Source organism: Phoxinus phoxinus, assembly GCF_949152265.1.
Source record: "Phoxinus phoxinus genome assembly, chromosome: 2".
Taxonomy (NCBI): domain Eukaryota; kingdom Metazoa; phylum Chordata; class Actinopteri; order Cypriniformes; family Leuciscidae; genus Phoxinus; species Phoxinus phoxinus.
The window spans coordinates 10,905,638-10,926,340 of NC_136877.1; the positions used below are offsets into that span (position 1 = coordinate 10,905,638).

The following is a 20,703-nucleotide window of genomic DNA, read 5'->3' on the forward strand; positions in this document are numbered from 1 at the left end:
AATATTGCACGTTATCGTGATAATACTTGGTATCATGATACTTCAGTTGTTGTAGTATCATTATGTTTGTGGTATCGTGACAACCCTACTATAAAGAAAATGTTGTGGATTGAAAAGGTTAAGTAGCTTTTCTCGGGAGTTGTATTTTTTGTTTAGTATTTATTTTAAACTCTGTACTTTGACTTTGCTGTTTTTGCTCTAACTCTGTTCACTACTTGTTTTCCTAAAAAAATAACCAACTGGTTCTGACAAAACAAAATAAGCCAATGTCAGAGGCAAACACTGTTTCTCTTTCAGCATTCCTGCTTGTGTTCTGGTGAGAGCGCTCACTCAGTGTTTATTCAAACAGATAATAACAAAGGAACGTCATCAACCCCTATAAATGACAATGAAGTGGTAATTTGTTCAATGGGGGCCAAGCACTAACAAGCCCAAACACATGACTGTATTCTAGAAAGAGGAAATTTATGGAAAAAACAAGCCCAAAGTTGTGTTGTGTTTTCATGTTTTATGGGGACTTTGCATTGACATGATTTTTAAACTGTATATTCTATCCCCTTACACTAACTCTACCCATCACAGAAAACATTCTGCACTTTTACATTTTCAAAAAAACATCACTTAGTATGATTTATAAGATATTTTCCTCATGGAGACCAAAACATTTCCCCCACAAGAACAAGAATTTAGGATATTGCCAGTGATATTTTGTCCCCATAATATAGGGTTTACCAGGACACACACACACATTTTAAAATAGAGTTCTGATCATTACTGAACAAAATGCTAAATTACTAAATTCTGCAAAATGTCATGATGATCAGAGGTGCAGTTTTAAATTAACTGAACTGATTAATTACTAAAAGCCTAGTCATTTAAAGTTCATTTAGATTCAAATGTGAAAGAACATGATGATGAAAGAGCAGGTGCGTTAAAGGTGCGTTAAATTAGTCAATCCATTTACACACCTTTGACCAATTTGTGCTGACCTGTTGCAAGATTGATAGGTGAGCGCTATTGCATTGAGAGTAATGAGTCAATCATATCGCAATGCACTCTGGCATCACGTCCTCTCACTTGACTTTTTGAAAGTGTATTATCACACCACGCTCTATCATCTCAATTTGCTGTAGAAGAGCGTGATGAGCTCAAAAGAGACGCTGCCTCCCTCAGAAACTTTATCGACTGGCGTCGCTATTGGATGCTATCACTGTCAATTATTTTCTTTTCTTAAATTGTTTAGGAGGCACTGCTTCCCTTGCCTCATCCGAGAAAATGCACCTGCAGTGTACCTACAGTCATATCTTTACATAAGGTTTATTACCTGAGTCCTGGGCACCTGTGGGAATAAGTTGAGAGTGGTCGGTCTTTTCGGACGGTAGGTATCCATGGTGAAAGGAACAGCAGAATCCATAGATGCTTTGCTGTCGTATCGACAAGCCACTCTTTGGCTCCTATCGACAGCATCAGTAAGATGTAAAGGATGTGTCTCTGCCTGGATCTGACCCACTGCGCCTGCCTCCACCTTGTCCAAGCCACTATTGGGTGCTTGAATCACATGGTCCTGCAGGAATTGGAAAGATTGACTGTCAATCAGAGAAGAGAGTGAATGAAAAAGCAAGAGAGGAGATGAGGGCCACTGACCCAACCATTAGAGCAAGCAATGACATCAGACTTTGGCATTTTTGGTGCCGGCTAAGCCACGAGAACAAGAGACAGGGGGAGGGGTTTGGGACAAAGACTATTCATGTTGGTGTTTACTCACTGCATTACAATGAGACCCATGCTTTCAGCTCCAGTTATATGCAAAAGTTCGCAAGATTTGTACAGAATTTGATTTAGAAATGATATTATAAAAGTAAATGCTGTGAAAAAAAATACTGTGAAGTGAAAATATGAAAAGTTTACATTCAACAAAGACAATAATATACAGATTTTATTAGGGTCCCATTTTATATTAAAGGAACACTCCGACTTTTTGGGACTTTATCCTATTCAACTTATCCCCCAGAGTTAGATAAATCCATACATACCTTTTTCATCTCCGTGTGTGCTATGAGTCTGTTTGACGCACCCACCGCTAGCCTAGCTTAGCACAAAGACTGGATGTAAATGGTTGCAGCTAGCATACTAATCCAAATAAGTGACAAAATAACGCAAACATTTTCCTATTTACATGTTGTGATTTGTATAGTCACAGAGTGTACAAAAAACAAAGTCAAATGAGACACAGACATATTTTAACCGTATAAATACTGGGAACTATATTCTCTGAAGGCGAAGCACTGCTACTTGGGCAGAGTGATAACCGCAGCACCTGAGACGCGCCGTGGTGAGGAGCAGAGAGTTCGTTCAGAGCGCGTCTCAGGTGCGCTGCGGTTATCACTCCGCCCTATATTCAGGGAATATAGTTCCCAGTATTTATACGGTTAAAATATGTCTGTGTTTCATGTGACTTTGTTTTTTGCACACTCTGTGACTATATAAATCACAACATGTAAATAGGAAAATGTTTGCGTTATTTTGTCACTTATTTGGACTAGTATGCTAGCTGCAACCATTTACATCCAGTCTTTGTGCTAAGCTAGGCTAGCGGTGGGTGCGTCAAACAGACTTATAGCACGCACGGAGATGAAAAAGGTATGTATGGACTTATCTAACTCTGGGGGATACGTTGAATAGGCTAAAGTCCCAAAAAGTCGGAGTGTTCCTTTAAGTGTATTTAACTACTATATATACTAACATTTAAATTAATACTTTGATGCAATGCACTTATTGGGCCCTATTTTAACAATCTGAAACGCAAGTGTCAAAGTGCAAAGTGCAAGTAACTTTGTGGGTGGGTCTTGGGCGCTGTTGCTATTTTATAAATGCCCCTTGCGCCCGGCGCAAATCTAAAAGGGGTTGGTCTGAAGTAGCTTCATTATGCATAGGTGTGGTTTGGGCGTAACGTGAAATAAAGCAATCAGAGCGTCCTCTCACATTCCCTTTAAGAGCAGGCACGCTTGTTCCAAAGCAGATTGCTATTATAACGGCGGATTTGCCAGGAGCGGTTCACAGCCGAGGAGACCGACGTTCTCGTCAGGGCCATAAAATACAGAGAAGTGACACTGGGGATGATTTGAGAAACCCACCCAAATTAGCTTCGGTTAAACAGGCATATAATTTGGGTAAATGTGTAATCTAGATTTTTTTTACATCTTCACGGACACAACAATTAATGATTTCCCTCGTGTGTTAATATTTTTCCTTGTAATAATGTATGATTTGCAAAAATGAAAACTGTGGTGTCTGTTTATATTAGAGAATCAAAGTGCATGCGCGTTGTTCACACGCTACATTATGGCCAAGCACACGCCCTTAAAATACCATATGACTAACGTGCAACGCGCCACTGTCTTTAGACTGGGTTTTTCCTGGTCAGTGGCGGAATTGCTTTCTAAAACTGGAAAATAGCACCAGGGCAGTTTTGCGCCGGAACACACCTCCTCTTTTCGCTGAACCGCACCCGCGAGCGCAAATTCATTCCCTAATTTACCAACGTGTGTCTGTGGAGGGAAAAGTCCGCTGTGCGCGGGTGCAAAATAGGAATGATACATGCGTCGGTGTACAAAGTCAATTGCGCTGGGTGCAAGATAGGGCCCATTGTGTTCATATGTTTTTACATCGTACTTGTATTTAAAAATAAATACCTGCATGTTGTCACGTTTGTTCTTTTTTAATTTTTCCAGTTAATTTTTTCTTGACTTTTATTTTGGAATTTGTCATACTTTCTGTTTTTGTCATGTGATTCCCTGTTCCCGGACGCAATAGAGCCTGTCCCTCCAGCTGAGATCAAGTCAGAGTTCTGTCAGGACCACTATCGTCAAATACGATTGACAATTAGCATATAGTTTGGATTGGTGGTATGGTTCTGTTCTGGGAACCAAAAGGGAAAGGCTGTCTCCAAACAGAGGTTGGGGTGTTGTTTCCACCTGGGCATTGGTGCCTCTCTGGCAGACATCTGCAGAGCTGCATCCTGGGCAACACCAAATACCTTTGCGAGGTTCTACAATCTCTGGGTGGAGCCAGTTTCTTCCTGTGTGTTGGGTACAAACAGTTAAATGTGCGGGAAGGCTAGCTCAGTGTCTCACTTGCAGCCCAATTCCCCTCTAAGGGGGGATACGAGCACCTACTTTGCTCTTCAGTCGAGCTCCCCTCTTGGCGAACCCTGAATTAAGTTCCTCGTGTGCATGCCCAGTCGGTCAAGCCCTTGTGCTGAAACAATCATGCCGATTTTGGCTATATGCTCTGAGTAGTACTGTACAAGAAAGTTATTTCCCATACCCCGGAAATTAAAATTAATAAACAATTAACAATAATCACAAGACGAGGATAACAAGGGGGCGGGGTTACGTAACGAGACAACACAAGCACATTGCCCAAACAGGCCATGTGCTTGCACACAAAACATGGGTCTGTCATGATCCTGCCTCAAGACTAGAAAAAATCAAGGACACAAGGGCAGAATCATGACAACAGGTTAGTTAAATGTGGTATTAATTCTGCTACATCAAGTTAATTCTTACAGCTGATCTAAATATCGCTTATTAGGGGTGTAACGGTTCACAAAATTCATGGTTCGGTTCGATATGATACACTTGTGTTACGGTTCGGTACGTTTTCGATACAGCAAAAAGAAAGAAAGGCCAGAGAAATTTCCTTGATTTTATTTTTTTAATTATATTTTTATTAAAACTAACATCAAGTATGATATTTTTTTTTACTTTGAGCAATGGTGGAGCTATACTTGACTTTTCTTAGGAGCATATAAAACAAAACAGCTCCTTGGACAAAATGAAATGTAATATTGTAGTACAGTAGTTATAAACAAAGGTTTATTTTAGTTCAGATTAACATTTGAGGGCAGCAATTGTATTCATAATGTCAAAATAAAACCGACGTAATGTTACTTGAAAGCATTATAGCCTACTATTCTTGCCAATCTTCCATGGTTACAGTTAGTAGTGTCACTACAGTAAATCCATGGTGAATGTTGCTGATCTGTGGACACTGAATAGTTCATTTATGGCACAATGTTTCTTCCTGGTTTCCACGTCAGCGCTGTTTGATCCATTAATAACGGAGAAATGTGAATGTTTCTCACTAGATCTCGCAGCGATGTTATTACTTCAGTGGCGAATTCAAATGCTTTCTTTACTGGATCTCGCATAACGTGCTGCTTGATCAAGATCGGCTCGCGCTGCATTGGTCCAAACTGATAAACGGTCCGTCAACCACTATAATGAGTAGCTCAGTTTCGTTCCGCTTACATTACATTTGCCATTGGGCAATGTATCTCTTACATTATGAGCGTGCTTGCCAAGCTCAACGCGAAATAACGAAATTTTGGTCCGCAGGAAAAATGGTCTAATGGTGCGTTCACACCGGACGCGAATAGTGCGTCAGGCGCGAGTGATTTCAATGTTAAGTCAATGCAAAGACGCGTTACACGCATTTTACGCGCGTAACGCGTCTTTGCATTGACTTAACATTGAAATCACTCGCGCCTGACGCGCTATTCGCGTCCGGTGTGAACGCACCATTACGAACCGTTCGGTTTGAAAATGCGAACCGTCCGTTTAACTGTTCAATACGAATACGTGTATTGTTACACCCCTATTGATTATTAATTATAACTAGTTATAATTCATTATTAATATTTCCTATTGGGCTAATATGCTAGAGTTGTTTGTTACTTTTTGAATTTTTGACCATCAGGGTAAATCAACAAATGTGCATTGCATGCCAGTGTGGTATAAAAAACATCCTTATATAATTTGAAGTGTTAATGACTTCACTCTATTGCTGAATGCTCTTGTTTTGTAATTGGTCTAAATTTCGCCACCCAATTTTGGTGGACTCTGCTATTTATATGTGTTAAGTCAGCATGCAGGAATGTAAGATAAATTAGTCTTTTAATAAGCAAGGACAACACGCAGGAGTATCAGAATCACAACTACACATTAGCATAAAAATTTACTAGTTATTGGCGATTCTATTACACTGAAAGTGAACATAGAGACACCACATGTTTGCCGGGAGCCAGATCGCCTGACATCAAAGCGAATTTAAAAGTGTTGGCTAATGTTAATCGTAAACTCTCTAAGATTATTATTCACATTGGCCCTAATGATGTTCGACTTCACCAGTCGGAGATCACTAAAATTAACATTAAAGAGGTGTGTGAACTTGCAAGCACGATGTCAGGCACTGTAATTTGCTCTGGCCCCCTTCCTGTTTGCCGGAGTGATGAGATCAGATTGTCATAACTCAATGGCTGGTTGTCTAAGTGGTGTCCGCAAAATAATATAGGGTTCATAGACAATTGGAAAAGTTTTTTGGGAAGACCTGACCTGTTGAAAAGAGATGGTATTCATCCCTCCTGGGATGGTGCTGCTCTTCTCTCTAGTAATGATGCACATAATTGATGTCGACCAGATTCAGGGGGACCACCATCAGGGGAGACGTGGGCAAGCCATGACAACGATCATCATCAGCATTGCATCCGAACGGTTCGGAGAAGAGGTGAATGAAGAAGGCTCCAAAGGATCTCACTCAAATAACGTGAGGTAAGAATCCATAACATCAGACAGGAGATGAAGACCCCGAAGCGACAGTACAGGCAGGCAGGAAAGGAGGAGCGCATTGGCCTGGCACAGCTGATGAGCATCCTACGAAAGAAGATCAGGATCCTCCGTCGGGGAGAGTGGCACTGGAGGCGCCGCTGCGAAAGAGCCCGAAAGCGAGCTGCATTCATTTTCAACCCCTCTAAGTTCACTAAGGAACAGCTAGAACAGAAGCGTAGCAGCCAGCTGGTCTGCTCTCAGGAGGAGATTGATCACCACCTGAAGGAAACATACAGCGACCCAGCGAGAGAGCAAGAGTTGGGGGAGTGCAGCACTCTGATGGACCCTCCTGGGCCAAGTGTGCAGTTCAACATGTCAGAGCTGCAGCTGAAGGAGGTTCGAGAGGTTGTCGGGAAAGCATGAGCAAGCTCCTCTCCAGGACCAAGCGCCACTTCGTACAAAGTGTACAAGAACTGTCATAAACTCCTGCTGTGCCTGTGGAAGATCCTGCGTGTCATCTGGAGGAGGGGCAGGATTCCTGAACATCGGAGAGTTGCTGAAGGGGTCTGGATTCCGAAGGAGGAGAACTCCAAGAAGATAGACCAGTTCCGCATCATCCCTGTTGTGTATTGAAGCTAAGATCTTCTTCAGTGCTGTCTCCAACCGGCTGAGCACCTTCCTCTCAAAGAACAGGTTTATCGTCACATCAGTCCAGAAGGGTGGAAGAGCAGGAATGTCTGGATGTTTGGAACACACAGGAGTGGTAACACAGCTCATCAGAGAGGCCAGAGAGAACAAAGGCAATCTGTCCGTGCTGTGGCTCTATCTGGCATATGGCTCAATACCAGCAATGCAGCTCAATCTGACAAAACATCACGTCCCCAGCAGAGTCAGAGACCTCATCGCTGACTATTATACAATTTCAGGATGAGAAACTCTTCAGGAGCAGTGACATCAGGCTGGCACAAGGTCGAGATCGGAATCATCACGGGCTGTACCATCTCCGTAATTCGGTTCTCCCTGGCCATGAATATACTCACAAAGTCTGCTGAACCAGAGTGCAGAGGGCCCAAGACGAAGTCAGCTCAACGTCAGCCACCGATCAGAGCATTTATGGACAACCTCACGGTCACCACAGAATCAGTTCCAGGCTGCCGGTGGATTATTAAGGATCTCGAAAAGCTAATGGAGTGGGCATGGATGCATTTTAAACCAGGCAAGTCAAGATCAATGGTGCTGAGAAGAGGAAAGGTGGATGATAAATCCCAGTTTAGCGTCGCAGGTGTAACAATCCCGACCATCACTGAGAAGCCTGTCAAGAGCTTAGGCAAGGTGTTTGACAGCACCCTGAGGGACTCTGCATCCATCCAGTCAACCTGCACTGAACTGGAAAGATGGCTGAAGTCAGTGGACCGGTCTGGAATCGGATTGCTAGGGAAGTTCAAAGCTTGACTATACCAGCATGGCATTCTTGCCAGGATCCTGTGGCCACTACTCGTCTACGAAGTGCCAATCTCGACTGTGGAAACCTTAGTGAGGAAGGTCAGCAGCCACCTCAGAAGATGGCTGGGGCATCGGACTCTATGGGCACCACAACAAACTGCAACTGCCGCTCAAGACCTTGGAAGAGGAGTTCAAGGTAACGAGAGCTAGGGAAGTGTTGCTATACAGAGACTCAAGTGATCTAAAGGTGGCAACGGTTGGGATTGAAGTGAGGACTGGTCGGAAGTGGAAGGCTGAGGAGGCTGTTCGACAAGCAGAGGCAAGATTACACCACAAAAGGCTAGTGGGGGTGGTAACAAGAGGCATGGCTGGCCTGGGTCCCTTTTCAACTCCCCACATTGACACCACCAAAGGGAAGGAAAGTGCTGCCTAGTCCAGGAGGAGGTGAGAGCAGTGGTTGAGAAGGTGAGAACCTGCAGGACAGAAAGTAGGAAAGCGGCAAAGAAAGCCTCAAGATGGCTCAAGAGAGGAAATCCATGGGGGCATGGTAGCTAGATTTGCCAACTGGACACAAGCTGGGGTCTGATCAGCCACAGCTGGGTCGCCTGGATGAGGGTGTATGATGTTGAAAGACCCGAAACACCCAATGATTCCAGAAACATCACTGAAGATGTGTCTAGTAGCATCAGTAGATGTATTTGCACAGTGTTCAATTTCAATTTCTTTCATGTGTTATGTGGTCTGGTTGTGTGGGGCTTTAAGGCGAGGGCTGTTCTTTTGAAGAATGAGCCTGCACAGTTATGTGTGGGCGGGGGCTGGGAAAAACGAGTTCCAGAAGTTTGAGGTTCGGTGGACTGTGTGAGTGTCATGATTCCTGTCTTGTGTTCCCCTTGTCTTGTGTGTACTTTTGTAATTTCCTTTCTTGTGCCAAGTTTTGTAGTCCTAAGTAGTTTTTCATGTTGATTCGTCTCCCCAGGTGTATCTTGTTTCCTCATTTCCTAGGGGCTTGTTTGCCGCTGTGTATTTATAGCCCTTGTGTTTCACTTGTTACTTTGTCAGTTGTTGTACATATATTGGTTGCTTTTGTTTCTGTGATCCTCGTGGTTTTGTTCCTTGAGTTCTGTTTTATCTGTTTATGTGTAATTTTATTAAAAACTCCCCCACATAGTCCTCAATGGGACGGCCATCCTGGACAATGGAGCAGAGAATGCTCACCGGGTCCTGATCACCTCCCGCTAGATCCATTAAATTGGTCAGTTGTTCTGTAACGTGCTGGGGAAAGCAGGCGAAGGCGAGGATCTAAGTTAAGGATTTTAAATAAAGTAACACATAAACAGATAAAACAGAACTCAAGGAACAAAACGATGAGGATCACAGAAACAAAAGGAACCAATACATGTACAGTACAACAACTGACAAAGTAACAAGTGAAACACAAGGGCTATAAATACACAGGGGCAAACAAGCTTAACAAGGAAATGAGGAAACAAGATACACCAGGGGAGACGAAATCAACATGAAAAACTACATAGGACTACAAAACTTGGCACAAGACAGGAAATGACAAAAGTACACACAAGACAAGGGGAACACAAGACAGGAATCATGACAGAACAAGACAAGGGGAACACAAGACAGGAATCATGACAGTGAGGCAAGAGCATCAGCCACACAGGTCCTTACGTTAATAAAAGAGCATTACAACTGTTAAGTGAGTCTATCATTTTCTCTGATTGCTGCAATAGTTAAACACCGGCTTGCTTTCTCTGTGGTGCCTGACTCTGAAAAAAATATTTAAAAAAAACTGGATGTGTCAGCAAGTACAACAACTGAAACTTGAAAAAAGTGATATTTCTAACAGACATAAATCTGGCAGTGATCACTGCCATCTACAAGTCTAATGATGCAGTGCACATGCCAACAGAAAACACACACAAAAGAACAAGATACTGTACAAGTCAAAATCAGAACAAAAGTACACAAAGGCTAGGTGCATTGTAAATCCAAGTGGTTGTTTGAAATTGTTCTGTAATATTTTACACGTTAGGCAAGACCTGTTCTCACCTTGATGTCAGAGTTGTGTCGCCTGGCCCTGAATTCAAATTCATCAGTCATTTCTGTGATTTCAGACAGGTCCTCATCTTCAAATTCATCCAACCCTATGTCATGGGTCAGCCTACAGAAAGAACCACCAAAGTTATTGGTCAGTGGCACTAGCGGGCAGTTTGTTTCACTGTTTTTAAATGTACTGCACAATATACCCTTGTGAAAGAGAAGTGTGCTTAATTGTATTGAATAACACTTGTACTCAAATCTTAAAAGACTATTTAAAAAACTACTTGTAGATAATATATAATGAAATAAATAGTGCACTTTCATGATTATTACTTAACACACCTAAGTGCACTTTTTAAAATTTTTACTTCAAATTTATGATTTAAAATTTGAAGTAAAACTTTTAAAAAGTGCACTTAGGTTATTAATATCTTTTAAATGTACTAAATGGCAGCTTCATATTTACAAATGTGTTATTTTAAATAGATTTTAAATGCATGACATACAAGTTTCAAAAGAAATGACAAAGTACATTTTAGTTTCTTTTCAGTACATTCAGGCATTTGTATGCACAAACTATGCAAAAGTGGCAGCCCTTCAGGTGCAATTAGTGTCCAAATTCACTCAGTCATTTTCACTCAAGTCAAGTGGACTAGTTGTAGTGTAGGGACTAGTGAATGAGGCCTAAAGGTGACCAAATCGAATTATACCCAAAAACACTTTAATAGTTGCCAAAGGTTCTTCAACTAAGCACTGCGTTAAGGGCGTAAATACTTATGCCAATGTTATTTTATATATAAAAATTTGCAAAGTTATTACAAATCATTTTTTTGCTTAGTCATGATAGGATTTGGATTGTAGATTGAAATGCAAATATATATATATATATAAGCATTTTAGCATATGGGGTGAAGTGAAGCATAGCATTTTAAAAAAAGGGGTGAATATTTTCAGGAAGAGTGACGTGGCTCACGTCATAGGTCACATGACAATGTCACCATGGTGGATACGTGCACTGTATTAATACTACAAACATTCATACTTTACAAACAGCTCTTCATCAAAAGGAGTACCAACAGGATTACAGAAGCAGTGTCTCTATGTGAGATGAAAGAGTTCATGCTGTGCACATGCACATTCTCAGCCCCTTTCAAAATAAAAGTATTTTGTCAAGGCATCAGTCTGACACTGAAATAAATAAAACCTGCATTGCAAAGTCGACTATTTAAAAAATAAATAAAACAGCAGGTGAAGACAATAGTATGATGCCCTTACAGATTTATATACATTTCAATCTATGAATAAAAAATGGCAAAGGTCAAAAATCCCTATGCAAAAATTACATTTCAATACTGTAAATCATATAAAAAAATAATAGAAGATCCCTGACATAATGAATGTTGCTATACAACAAAAATAACAATATACTATGTGTGCTGCATCTGCTGCTAATCAAAACACATGTAATCTACTGACAAAGCAGTATTTTTCCCTAGTACAACCAATTGTGCATTTTATAAAGAAAAATAAGCTCATACCATTTCTCCCATTGCTCCTCCGTCCATTCTTCCTTGCCATCACCGTTTGAGTCCATTCTGTGAGCAGTGCAGCATGGGATTGTGTTTACATCTGGTCAAAGCTCTCTCTCTTCATATTTCAGTGCCTGCCATTCGAGCCGTTGTATTTTCAGTCAGTTTAGACTGAATTCATTCAATGACAGCAGCACATGCAGCTCCAGCATATTCTCTATTCACTGTTATGTGTCCAGTGTATAATGATGACGCCTTGATGAATGCTGCATTTTTCTCACTGTATCTCTCTGCCCTTGTTCATGTGTTTACCTGCATCCTCACTGTACGATCTACAACAGGAGACAAAAAATAAAATAAAGCAGAAATTGCAAAATAAAAGCTTTGCCGAGTCAGTGCTGATAGAGATGATGCATGACAGTGTCCTTCTGCTTATACATAATAATCATGCAGACGATCCAATAGCAGGCGTGTATTTCACAACATCTCTCCTCCTCTTGTTTTCAAAGTCGCCCATCCCCCATCTCTCTCTCTCTCTCTCTCTCTCTCTCTCTCTCTCTCTCTCTCTCTCTCTCTCTCTCTCTCTCTCTCTCTCTCTCTCTCTCTCTCTCTCTCTCTCTCTCTCTCTCTCTCAGTGTTTGAGAGATATGTATAGGAGTGGGTTGGTGGCGCAGCCAATTCAATACCTCTCTTCAAGGCCAACAGTAACATACTAGAGAAACCAAAGAAAGTGTAAATATCTACAAATAATAAGAGAGTGGACCATAGTGAAACACTGACTACACTCTTAAAAACACTTTTCTTTTGCATTGATGTCACAGAAGAACCATTTTGGAAACTTTAGAACCTTTCAGTGAACAGTTCTTAAAATAACCTTTTTAGTTCTTGTGAAGAACATTTAATAATCTGAGGAACCTTGTTTTCCAATATAAAGAACCTTTTGTGGAATGGAAATATAAAGTCCCCCTATAGTCAAATAATTTATTTATTTGATCACATAAATGACATATTTAAATGTTTTTTTTCCCCCTGTGAAAATAATTTGTTCATGCTTTAAAATAGATTGAAAACTACACCCTTGCTAGTATTGGAATCATGAATATGCAAATTATCTGTAGTACGTAGTAAACGCTGCAGATTGGAAATGGAAATTATACAAGGTTGTCTACAAGGCGATGTATCAGAATGGTAATGCGTTTTATGCACAACGGTAATTATTATGATTAGCCTTTTGCTTGACTACATTATCAAACAGCTTTTAATGTGTTGCTAATGTTAAACAAACCATGTTCCCTATTTGCCAACTCAGAGTCAGACAGCTGCCATCTAAAACTCAGCATCTTTAGAAACGCTTTGAACAATTTAGAACGTCAGTGATAAAGCATACAATTCATCATAACATTGTAATAATTCACCAGCTATGTTGCTAAATGTACCCAATTTTTCATATCAATAAAAAAATATAGGATAACCTGGCTTCTCTTGAGAGTCCCCTGCTTCGCAGCATTACTGGTTATCACAGTAATGAATTATATGCTAAAGCCCGCCCGCACGTTGACGTGATTGGTTACATGTTTGTGACGTAGAGAACTGTCAGTGTTCTGTCACTTCTGTCTAGTCTATTTCTTGGTTTTGTGACAGAGCCCTGACACTCCTGTTCTGTCTTGTCTGTGTGCCTTGTTTCATGTGCTTTTATGTCATGTTTTGTCTTATGCTGTGTAGCACACAGCTTGTGTTTTACACTGGCTGTGTGCTTTCATGTTGTCAAGTTTTGTGTGAACACGTGGCTTATGAGTGTTTTCATTAGCGTTTGAATTTACAATACAGTTCATGTCTCGTTTCGTGTGAGCACATGGCTGGTGATTTGTTTTACTGGCCATGTGCTTGTGTTCTAGTCCTGTTTGTTGTGAGCACATGGCTTGTCATGTGTGTCCTTGTGCCATGTGCTCTCCTGTCGATTGTCTAGCCCCTCCCACCTTTTTATCTGATTATTGATTCATTTGCCCCACCTGTTCTCCCTCATTACCTCATGTGTTTGCTCTCCCTATGAGCCTTTCTCAGGCCGCGTTTACACGTACATGTATTTTGAAAAACGGAGACATTTCCCTTCGGTTGTGCCCCTCGTTTACACGCAAACGGAGAATTCTCCTCTGAAAACGATTCTTTCAGAGTGGAGATTTTGGAAAACTCCGTTTGCATGTAAACTGAGAAAAACTGAGTTTTAGGCAGTCGACATCACATATGCGACGTATGCGTCAGAACTTGCACTGCGTCAAAATTCTGCGGGATTCTGATTGGCTAACGTGGGCTTGAGCTTCTCGTTACACTGCCACCTATAGGTTTGACATGCTCTTGACGGCATATACACGGGTTCGTGTAAATGAACACTTTTCTGAAAACGGAGAGGGTGAAATGTCCGTTTATGAAAATAACCGGCCACGTGTAAACGTAGCCTCAATCTGTGTTCTTGTCTGTACTTGTGTTCTCATGAAACGTCATCTTTTGTGGCCCAAGTACTGTCCCAATACACAAGTTTGCATTATGGCAAGAACGGTTAAAAATCCTGGAAGTGTTCTTGACACGTCCATTTTAATGAGGATGCATCGGTTGGTAACTTGTGTGAACTTGACGGCTGAAATATCCCAGCATTCATTTCGGATTTCGAGGAAGGAGAGGCAGGTCAATACAGAAAGTCGTTTTTCTACAATTTCGTACGCTAATTCATCACTAAATTCACTTCTGAGGACATTTGATGCGAGAAATCAACTGTGTAGATTTTAAATATTGGCATTTTGACGAAAATTTATGCCGAATCGGAAATGTGCTCAAACGTTTTCGGAAGTGAGGATCTCCACAAGCACCTGCGGGTGTTAAGTTAGCTTGCGAGCCAACCGGCCAGTCTTCTCACAGACTCGTTTTACTCCACATCAAGAGACCATTGCCTTTTACTGGCGTTTTTTCCCACCGTTGGCTATACACAAACAAACAACAGAAGCAGAATGAAAGGAGACAGGCATTGCTTTATTGTTATGAATATACATTACATTGTAGTGTACAGTTGTAGAGTAATCCCTTGAGCTGAGGGTAGGCTTGGGCGATAAAGCCTGGCTGTTATCGTCAATAATTCTCATTATGTTTGGGTACTGCACACGGCGTTTGTGCGGGGGTATTATTGCGTAATACCAGCAAGAACACATCGTCTCAAACTGTCAGCAGCGCTCTGTGTGCTCGTCACCTTGTGAGTTCATTCTTCCTAGAACAACTAGCAAGAGCGTTCTCCCCAAGAACACAAGTCCGTTCTTTGCATTCTTGGTTTTGAGAAACACCCATTTATTCTCCCTGTGTTTGCAGTCCTGTGTTGGTCAGACAAACTGGTATTGCTAAAGGTAATAAGAGTTACAATTCCACTAGGAAAAGGCGAAGGAAAAGCGGTGGTTAAGAAGAAAGGACTTGAAATATGGCAGAAATGGTGGGAGTAAGACAGGAAAGGAAGGAGATATTATCAAATACAAAAATTTGTCAGTATAAAGAATTACATGGAAAGGACCAGGAGAGAGGAAATTGTAATGACAAGACTCAGGGTGGATCACACAGGGCTGAATGGCACATTATTTTTAATGGGGAAAAGGAATAGTGGAAACTGCGAAAACTGTGGGGTTAAAGAAAATGTTGAATATGTACTGGTAATATTGTACTGTACATTGAATGAGGTGGAAACTAAGACAGTGTTTAAAGATAAGGTTCAAGAGGCAGGGCGGGAGTGGAATCTGGTAGGGATACTGGGATCAGAAGGAGAGGGAGAGGAGATAAGAATCACCAGGAAGGAACTTAAGTTTTTGAAAGACACAAAGTTGTGGAGTAGAATTTAAATAATCGTAAAATTACATGATGATACACACTCCAGTACAGTAGGTGGTGGTATGCACCTAAAAGTTGTTTGCAATCCGCCATTAAAGTCCACATGATTTCAAAATTGACCATATTTACTTTGTTTGCCTAAATTGATCGTTTTGTGGTGAACAATTCATCCATGCAAGTCAATTCACACAAAACATTTTTTTGGCTTTGTAATCTTTAATCAAAATCTGAAAATGCACCTCCCCTCTGCATTGGAGGACCTTCCCTGATGACGTAGGTTTGACGGTTTTGGTGTCTGCTTAACATCCGTAACCACACCCCTCCAACTGACAGTAGACAGGCTGAATGAAACACCTACTTTTCTAGATCCAATCAGGTGCTAGTTGAAAAAAAAAAAAACACGCCCACTATTTTTCCTCATTTAGTTTTCCGTTTCTCTCGGAAATACGTCACAACACTGAGATAAAGTCGGTTGCAACTTCCGGTTCACGCGGACTTTAAATAAAAGAAGAAGAGAAGTTCTGATGGTTCGTTGTCATTTGCATGTTACATGGTATGTTACCCTCGTGTGTTCTTGTAGTCAAGTCAAAGTCTTCCCCCTCTGGGTAGTTTTAATTGTTTGTTTTGTTTTATTTTATTTTATTATCATTAAAAACTAGTGGTAGGCAGATCGAGGCTTCGTGAAACAATGAAACAGTTGAAGCAAATGTGCCATATTGTGTTGAGGCTTCGAAACAATCCAACACCCGTCTCAACGGTGACACTGAGTGGTCACTTTCAGGTGTTGATCTGAAACAACCTTGACAACGAGCCATTCATTTTTTGTTTGTTTTTTTATTATTGTATTTTTCTAATATGTGAAGCTTGTAACCTGTAGGCTCCTCACTGTGTATAATGTTATTTCTATCTCTCCATTACACAAGGTCAAGATGCGTTGACTTCACTTTTATACAGCTGTGCGATTGTAATGGTCTGTTCTGATCAAACGCTGATTCGGCGAACCATGCCACCTGTCAAAACACTCCGAAGCTTCATTTAGCCGTAGCCGTGATGGGTGTTTTGTTTTGAATCACGCTTCGGGAACAGTGCTTCGAAACATCTGCGCTTCAGGATCTCGAAAAGCTTTGGAACGTCAGTTTCGCGGCAGCCATCCCTATTAAAAACCCTTCAACTCCTGCACTTGAGTCCTCGCTCCTTTCACCACCTCCATACCTGACAGAACGAACCAGCCAATATGAGGACTCCGTGGTAGAAGTGTTCACTCCATCCACAAGCCTCCACTGTCTCCAGCCCTCTCTTCCAGCGCATTCTGCAGTTCAAGACCCCAACAGGGGACTGATGTGAGGGAGTTTGCCCTGGAGTTCAGCGCTGCTGCAGAGAGACTGGGTTTTAATGATGCGGCTCTTAAGGACTTATTAAGCTATGCCCTTGATGAGCTCCTCAACTGGTGGAGAATGAGGTGGCTGGACAATTTGACATTTGGGGAATTTGTGGATTTCCTCGATTGTCAAGGGAATTCTCCAGCTAAAGAGGCTGCACTTCCCCCAGAGGTGGCTGTGAGTGCTGCAGTTCCCCAAGAGGTGGCTGTGAATGCTGTAGCGCCCCCAGTGGTTGTCCAAGACATAGACATCATATAGATAGACGCCCTATCGACCACTACTGCCTACTGGCGCGGTCGAGCCGTGGGGCCGCCATCTTAGACCGGTCACCCGCTCCTCTCAGTGTAATCTGTATGGCAGGTGCAATGAGCTGTCAGCGCAAGGGCCTATAGGGCATCTAGTCTCTATATAATATCTATGGTCCAAGAGGCTGCAGCGCCCCCAGTGGTTGTCCAAGAGGCTGCAGCGCCCCCAGTTTTGGCCGAAGAGGCTGCAACGCCCCCAGTTTTGGCCGAAGAGGCTGCAGCGCCCCCAGTTTTGGCCGAAGAGGCTGCAGCGCCCCCTCGCTCCCGGAAACGGAGGAGGAAGACTTCCTGCGTCCCACAGGGCCCGGAGGTCAATTTTAAACCTGCTGGCAGCCCAGAGGCCAGGCTCCTCGCCCTGCCGGCGCCGCCCCCCTAGCTCCTCGCCCTGCCAGCACCGCCCCCCCAAGCTCCTCGACCTGGCGGCTCCGTCCATGCTGCCAATCATGCCGGTTCCACCCAAGCTCCAGGAGGCCATCCCATTGCAGCCCGCTGCCATCCCAGAGCAGCCCAAATATCTTGCTCCGCCCTTGCTGCCTGCGCTGCCGGCTTTGCCAAAGCCTGCTCCATCAGGACTCCATGTACTGTTGGAGCCTGCCTGCACCGTCCCTCCGGCACCGACCTGGTTCTCTGCCAGGACTCCAGACCCGCCGGAATCCACCTGGTCCGTTCTATCGGGTCCGCCCTGGCCCACAGCTGGGGTTACAGACCCGCCGGAGTCCCCCTGGTCCATCCCTCTGGCACCGCCCTGGCCCTTAGCCAGGAATCCAGACACGCCGTTATTTAATACTGTATTTAAGGCAGCCAAATATGAAGGTTCTATCATCATTTACTCATCCTCGTCATGCCGTTCTAAATCTGTATGACTTTTTCCTTTGTGATCTTCTTTCAAAAAAGATTTTTTTTCTTGTTCATAACAATGGAAGCCAAAAGGGTCCATCGTTTTTCGCTGACGTCAGGACACTAGTTCTACATGATTGTTTCCCACAGGAAAAGGATCACAATAAACCTGCAGAAACTTGCAAACTTTGGGCTGGATTGTTGTATTTGACAATTCTTATTTACATTTATATATATATATATATTTCAGTGTTTATTACAAATCATTTATCCATGCACATATATATATTTTTTAAATTCATGTGCCTCATAATATTTAATCAAAGTAACTTCCTGTCACTCTTGCAGCCTCTTCTCTGCTCTGATGACGTGTTTACGGCACAAAGGGACAACCTGTCACTCAAGATAAATCAGCCAATAGCAAGCCACATACTTCCAACCATCCAAAAAATTCCCCATTCATTGACAAAATCAAATCCTGCCCTGTAAATTTAAGTTGTGTTCATCTTGATGCGGTCCTGCGTATATCAGCGTCTGACTTGTAGCAGTGCATGGTTATAACTTCTGTCCTCCGACTTGAGACTGTGACAGCTTTTTTGCTTTTCTGTCCCCGATTAGAGCAGTTTTTGAAAGGGCCGACCAGCGACAGTCAAAATAGAGCTGGTAAGTCCCGCCCCCTCCGCTAACCCCGCTGGACCTCAAAGTTGATAAACCGTCAATGCAAGTGAATGGGAGAAAATAATTATTTTCTGGTCCCGTTTGAATTGTGCCATGAATTTGAACATATGTTGACTGTGAATTTTTTATATAATCTTTCGTGTGACGAATGCTACAATTTAGCGGGTAGAAGTTTGATACGGGTAGACTTTGTGTGAGAGCACTTTGTGGACTACAACTCTTCGATGCTTTCGGCGCGTTTGAAACGTCAACACCACTAGCTCACGGCTCTAGCTCACGGATCCCGCTAGACATGGCTGTGTCTTTGGTGCACTTCACCGCCTTCTTTCAGGGAGAGGACAAAATCGTTGAGGTTGGCGAAAACCACGGGTAAGTCAACTTTATGGGGTGACGTCACATAGGCGACATGTAGTCTTTCTCGTTATGTCTTTTCCACAACTGCTAGCCGACGAATCATACCATATACTCTCAAACTCTATAGAGCTGGTAAGTCCCGCCCCCTCCGTAAAACCCCGCTGGACCTCAAAGTTGAAAAACCGTCAATGCAAGTGAATGGGAGAAAATAATTATTTTCTGGTCCCGTTTGAATTGTGCCATGAATGTGAACATATGTTGTCTGTGAATTTTTTATATAATCTTTCATGTTACAAGTTTGACAGTATGATTCGTCGGCTAGCAGTTGTGGAAAAGACATAACGAGAAAGACTACATGTCGCCTATGTGACGTCACCCCATAAAGTTGACTTACCCGTGGTTTTCGCCAACCTCAACGATTTTGTCCTCTCCCTGAAAGAAGGCGGTGAAGTGCACCAAAGACACAGCCATGTCTAGCGGGATCCGTGAGCTAGAGCCGTGAGCTAGTGGTGTTGACGTTTCAAACGCGTCGACAGCAGCGAAGAGTTGTAGTCCACAAAGTGCTCTCACACAAAGTCTACCCGTATCAAACTTCTACCCGCTAAATTGTAGCATTCTTCACACGAAAGATTATATAAAAAATTCACAGACAACATATGTTCACATTCATGGCACAATTCAAACGGGACCAGAAAATAATTATTTTCTCCCATTCACTTGCATTGACGGTTTTTCAACTTTGAGGTCCAGTGGGGTTAGCGGAGGGGGCGGGACTTACCAGCTCTATAAGCAAATGCTACGGGCGTCACCGCCACTCATCCAATAGAGGCGCCAAAATGAGTAAACGAGTGATTTTTAAAATATATTTTTTACTAATATTATTTTAATAGGCTAATATTAATTATAATTAGACATTTATTTACGGGTTTATTTAAAATAGCAACATTTTTAAAAAGATAATTTCTCAGTTTCTCAATTTCCATAGTTTAGTGGAATATTGCTGCCATCTACTGGAAGAATCTACTAGGTGGAAAAACACCTTTGCTAGTGCGCAATGAATGTTTGTGCATGAATGGCTACTACTGAGGTCAGAAAAGGGAAATAGGCTATTACAGCAGGAAATGCAAATAATAAACTAGCTACTATCAACACTACAAATTGAACAAACTAAGTATAACATTACTTTAGTTGGACCTTGCTTTGTATCAATACAATTGAAATAATTATCACTTGATTTGACCAATGTTCTAAAGCAGAGAAAACAACTGTTAAAGCAACTGAAGCTTGATAACCTTTGACAGCTGTGTATCAAAAAGATTTTTAGTTGAGTGTAAAGCAGCATTCAAAGCATGAACAACATGCAACTCCAAGTATGTTCTTGAGCTATCAGCCTATTAAAAGCTGTTTAAATAATAGCCTATACAGACAACTTTGGGAGACAGAATAAAAACACAATAATATATTTGTAAATATTTATTTAAACATGCAATAATACACATTTAAAAAGCTTAATCTCAGTCATTTGTGAGAAACGAACAGTTATAGGAGTAGTTATGGGACAAAACGCGATCTGAGGCGCTCATGCTAATCATTTCTGTTCCACCCGCTTGTATTGGTCCCCCCGCCCACGCGATCGTGAATATTCATGGTAGCTGCC

At 42.1% G+C, this 20,703-nt stretch overlaps 1 protein-coding gene across 1 annotated transcript in view; it reads right to left on the minus strand.

The window, feature by feature from the left end:
* The window catches only part of mapk8ip1b (mitogen-activated protein kinase 8 interacting protein 1b), a 23,806-nt gene extending 11,719 nt beyond the window's left edge, over window positions 1–12,087 (minus strand). Inside the window, exons 1-3 of the mRNA XM_079589023.1 lie at window positions 11,645–12,087; window positions 10,116–10,227; window positions 1,325–1,564 (exon numbers count right to left, since the gene is read on the minus strand). Of these exons, the coding sequence (XP_079445149.1) occupies window positions 1,325–1,564; window positions 10,116–10,227; window positions 11,645–11,700 (408 nt within the window). The 5' untranslated portion in view covers window positions 11,701–12,087. The remainder of the gene's footprint in view (window positions 1–1,324; window positions 1,565–10,115; window positions 10,228–11,644) is intronic.
* Window positions 12,088–20,703: the final 8,616 nt, after the last annotated feature.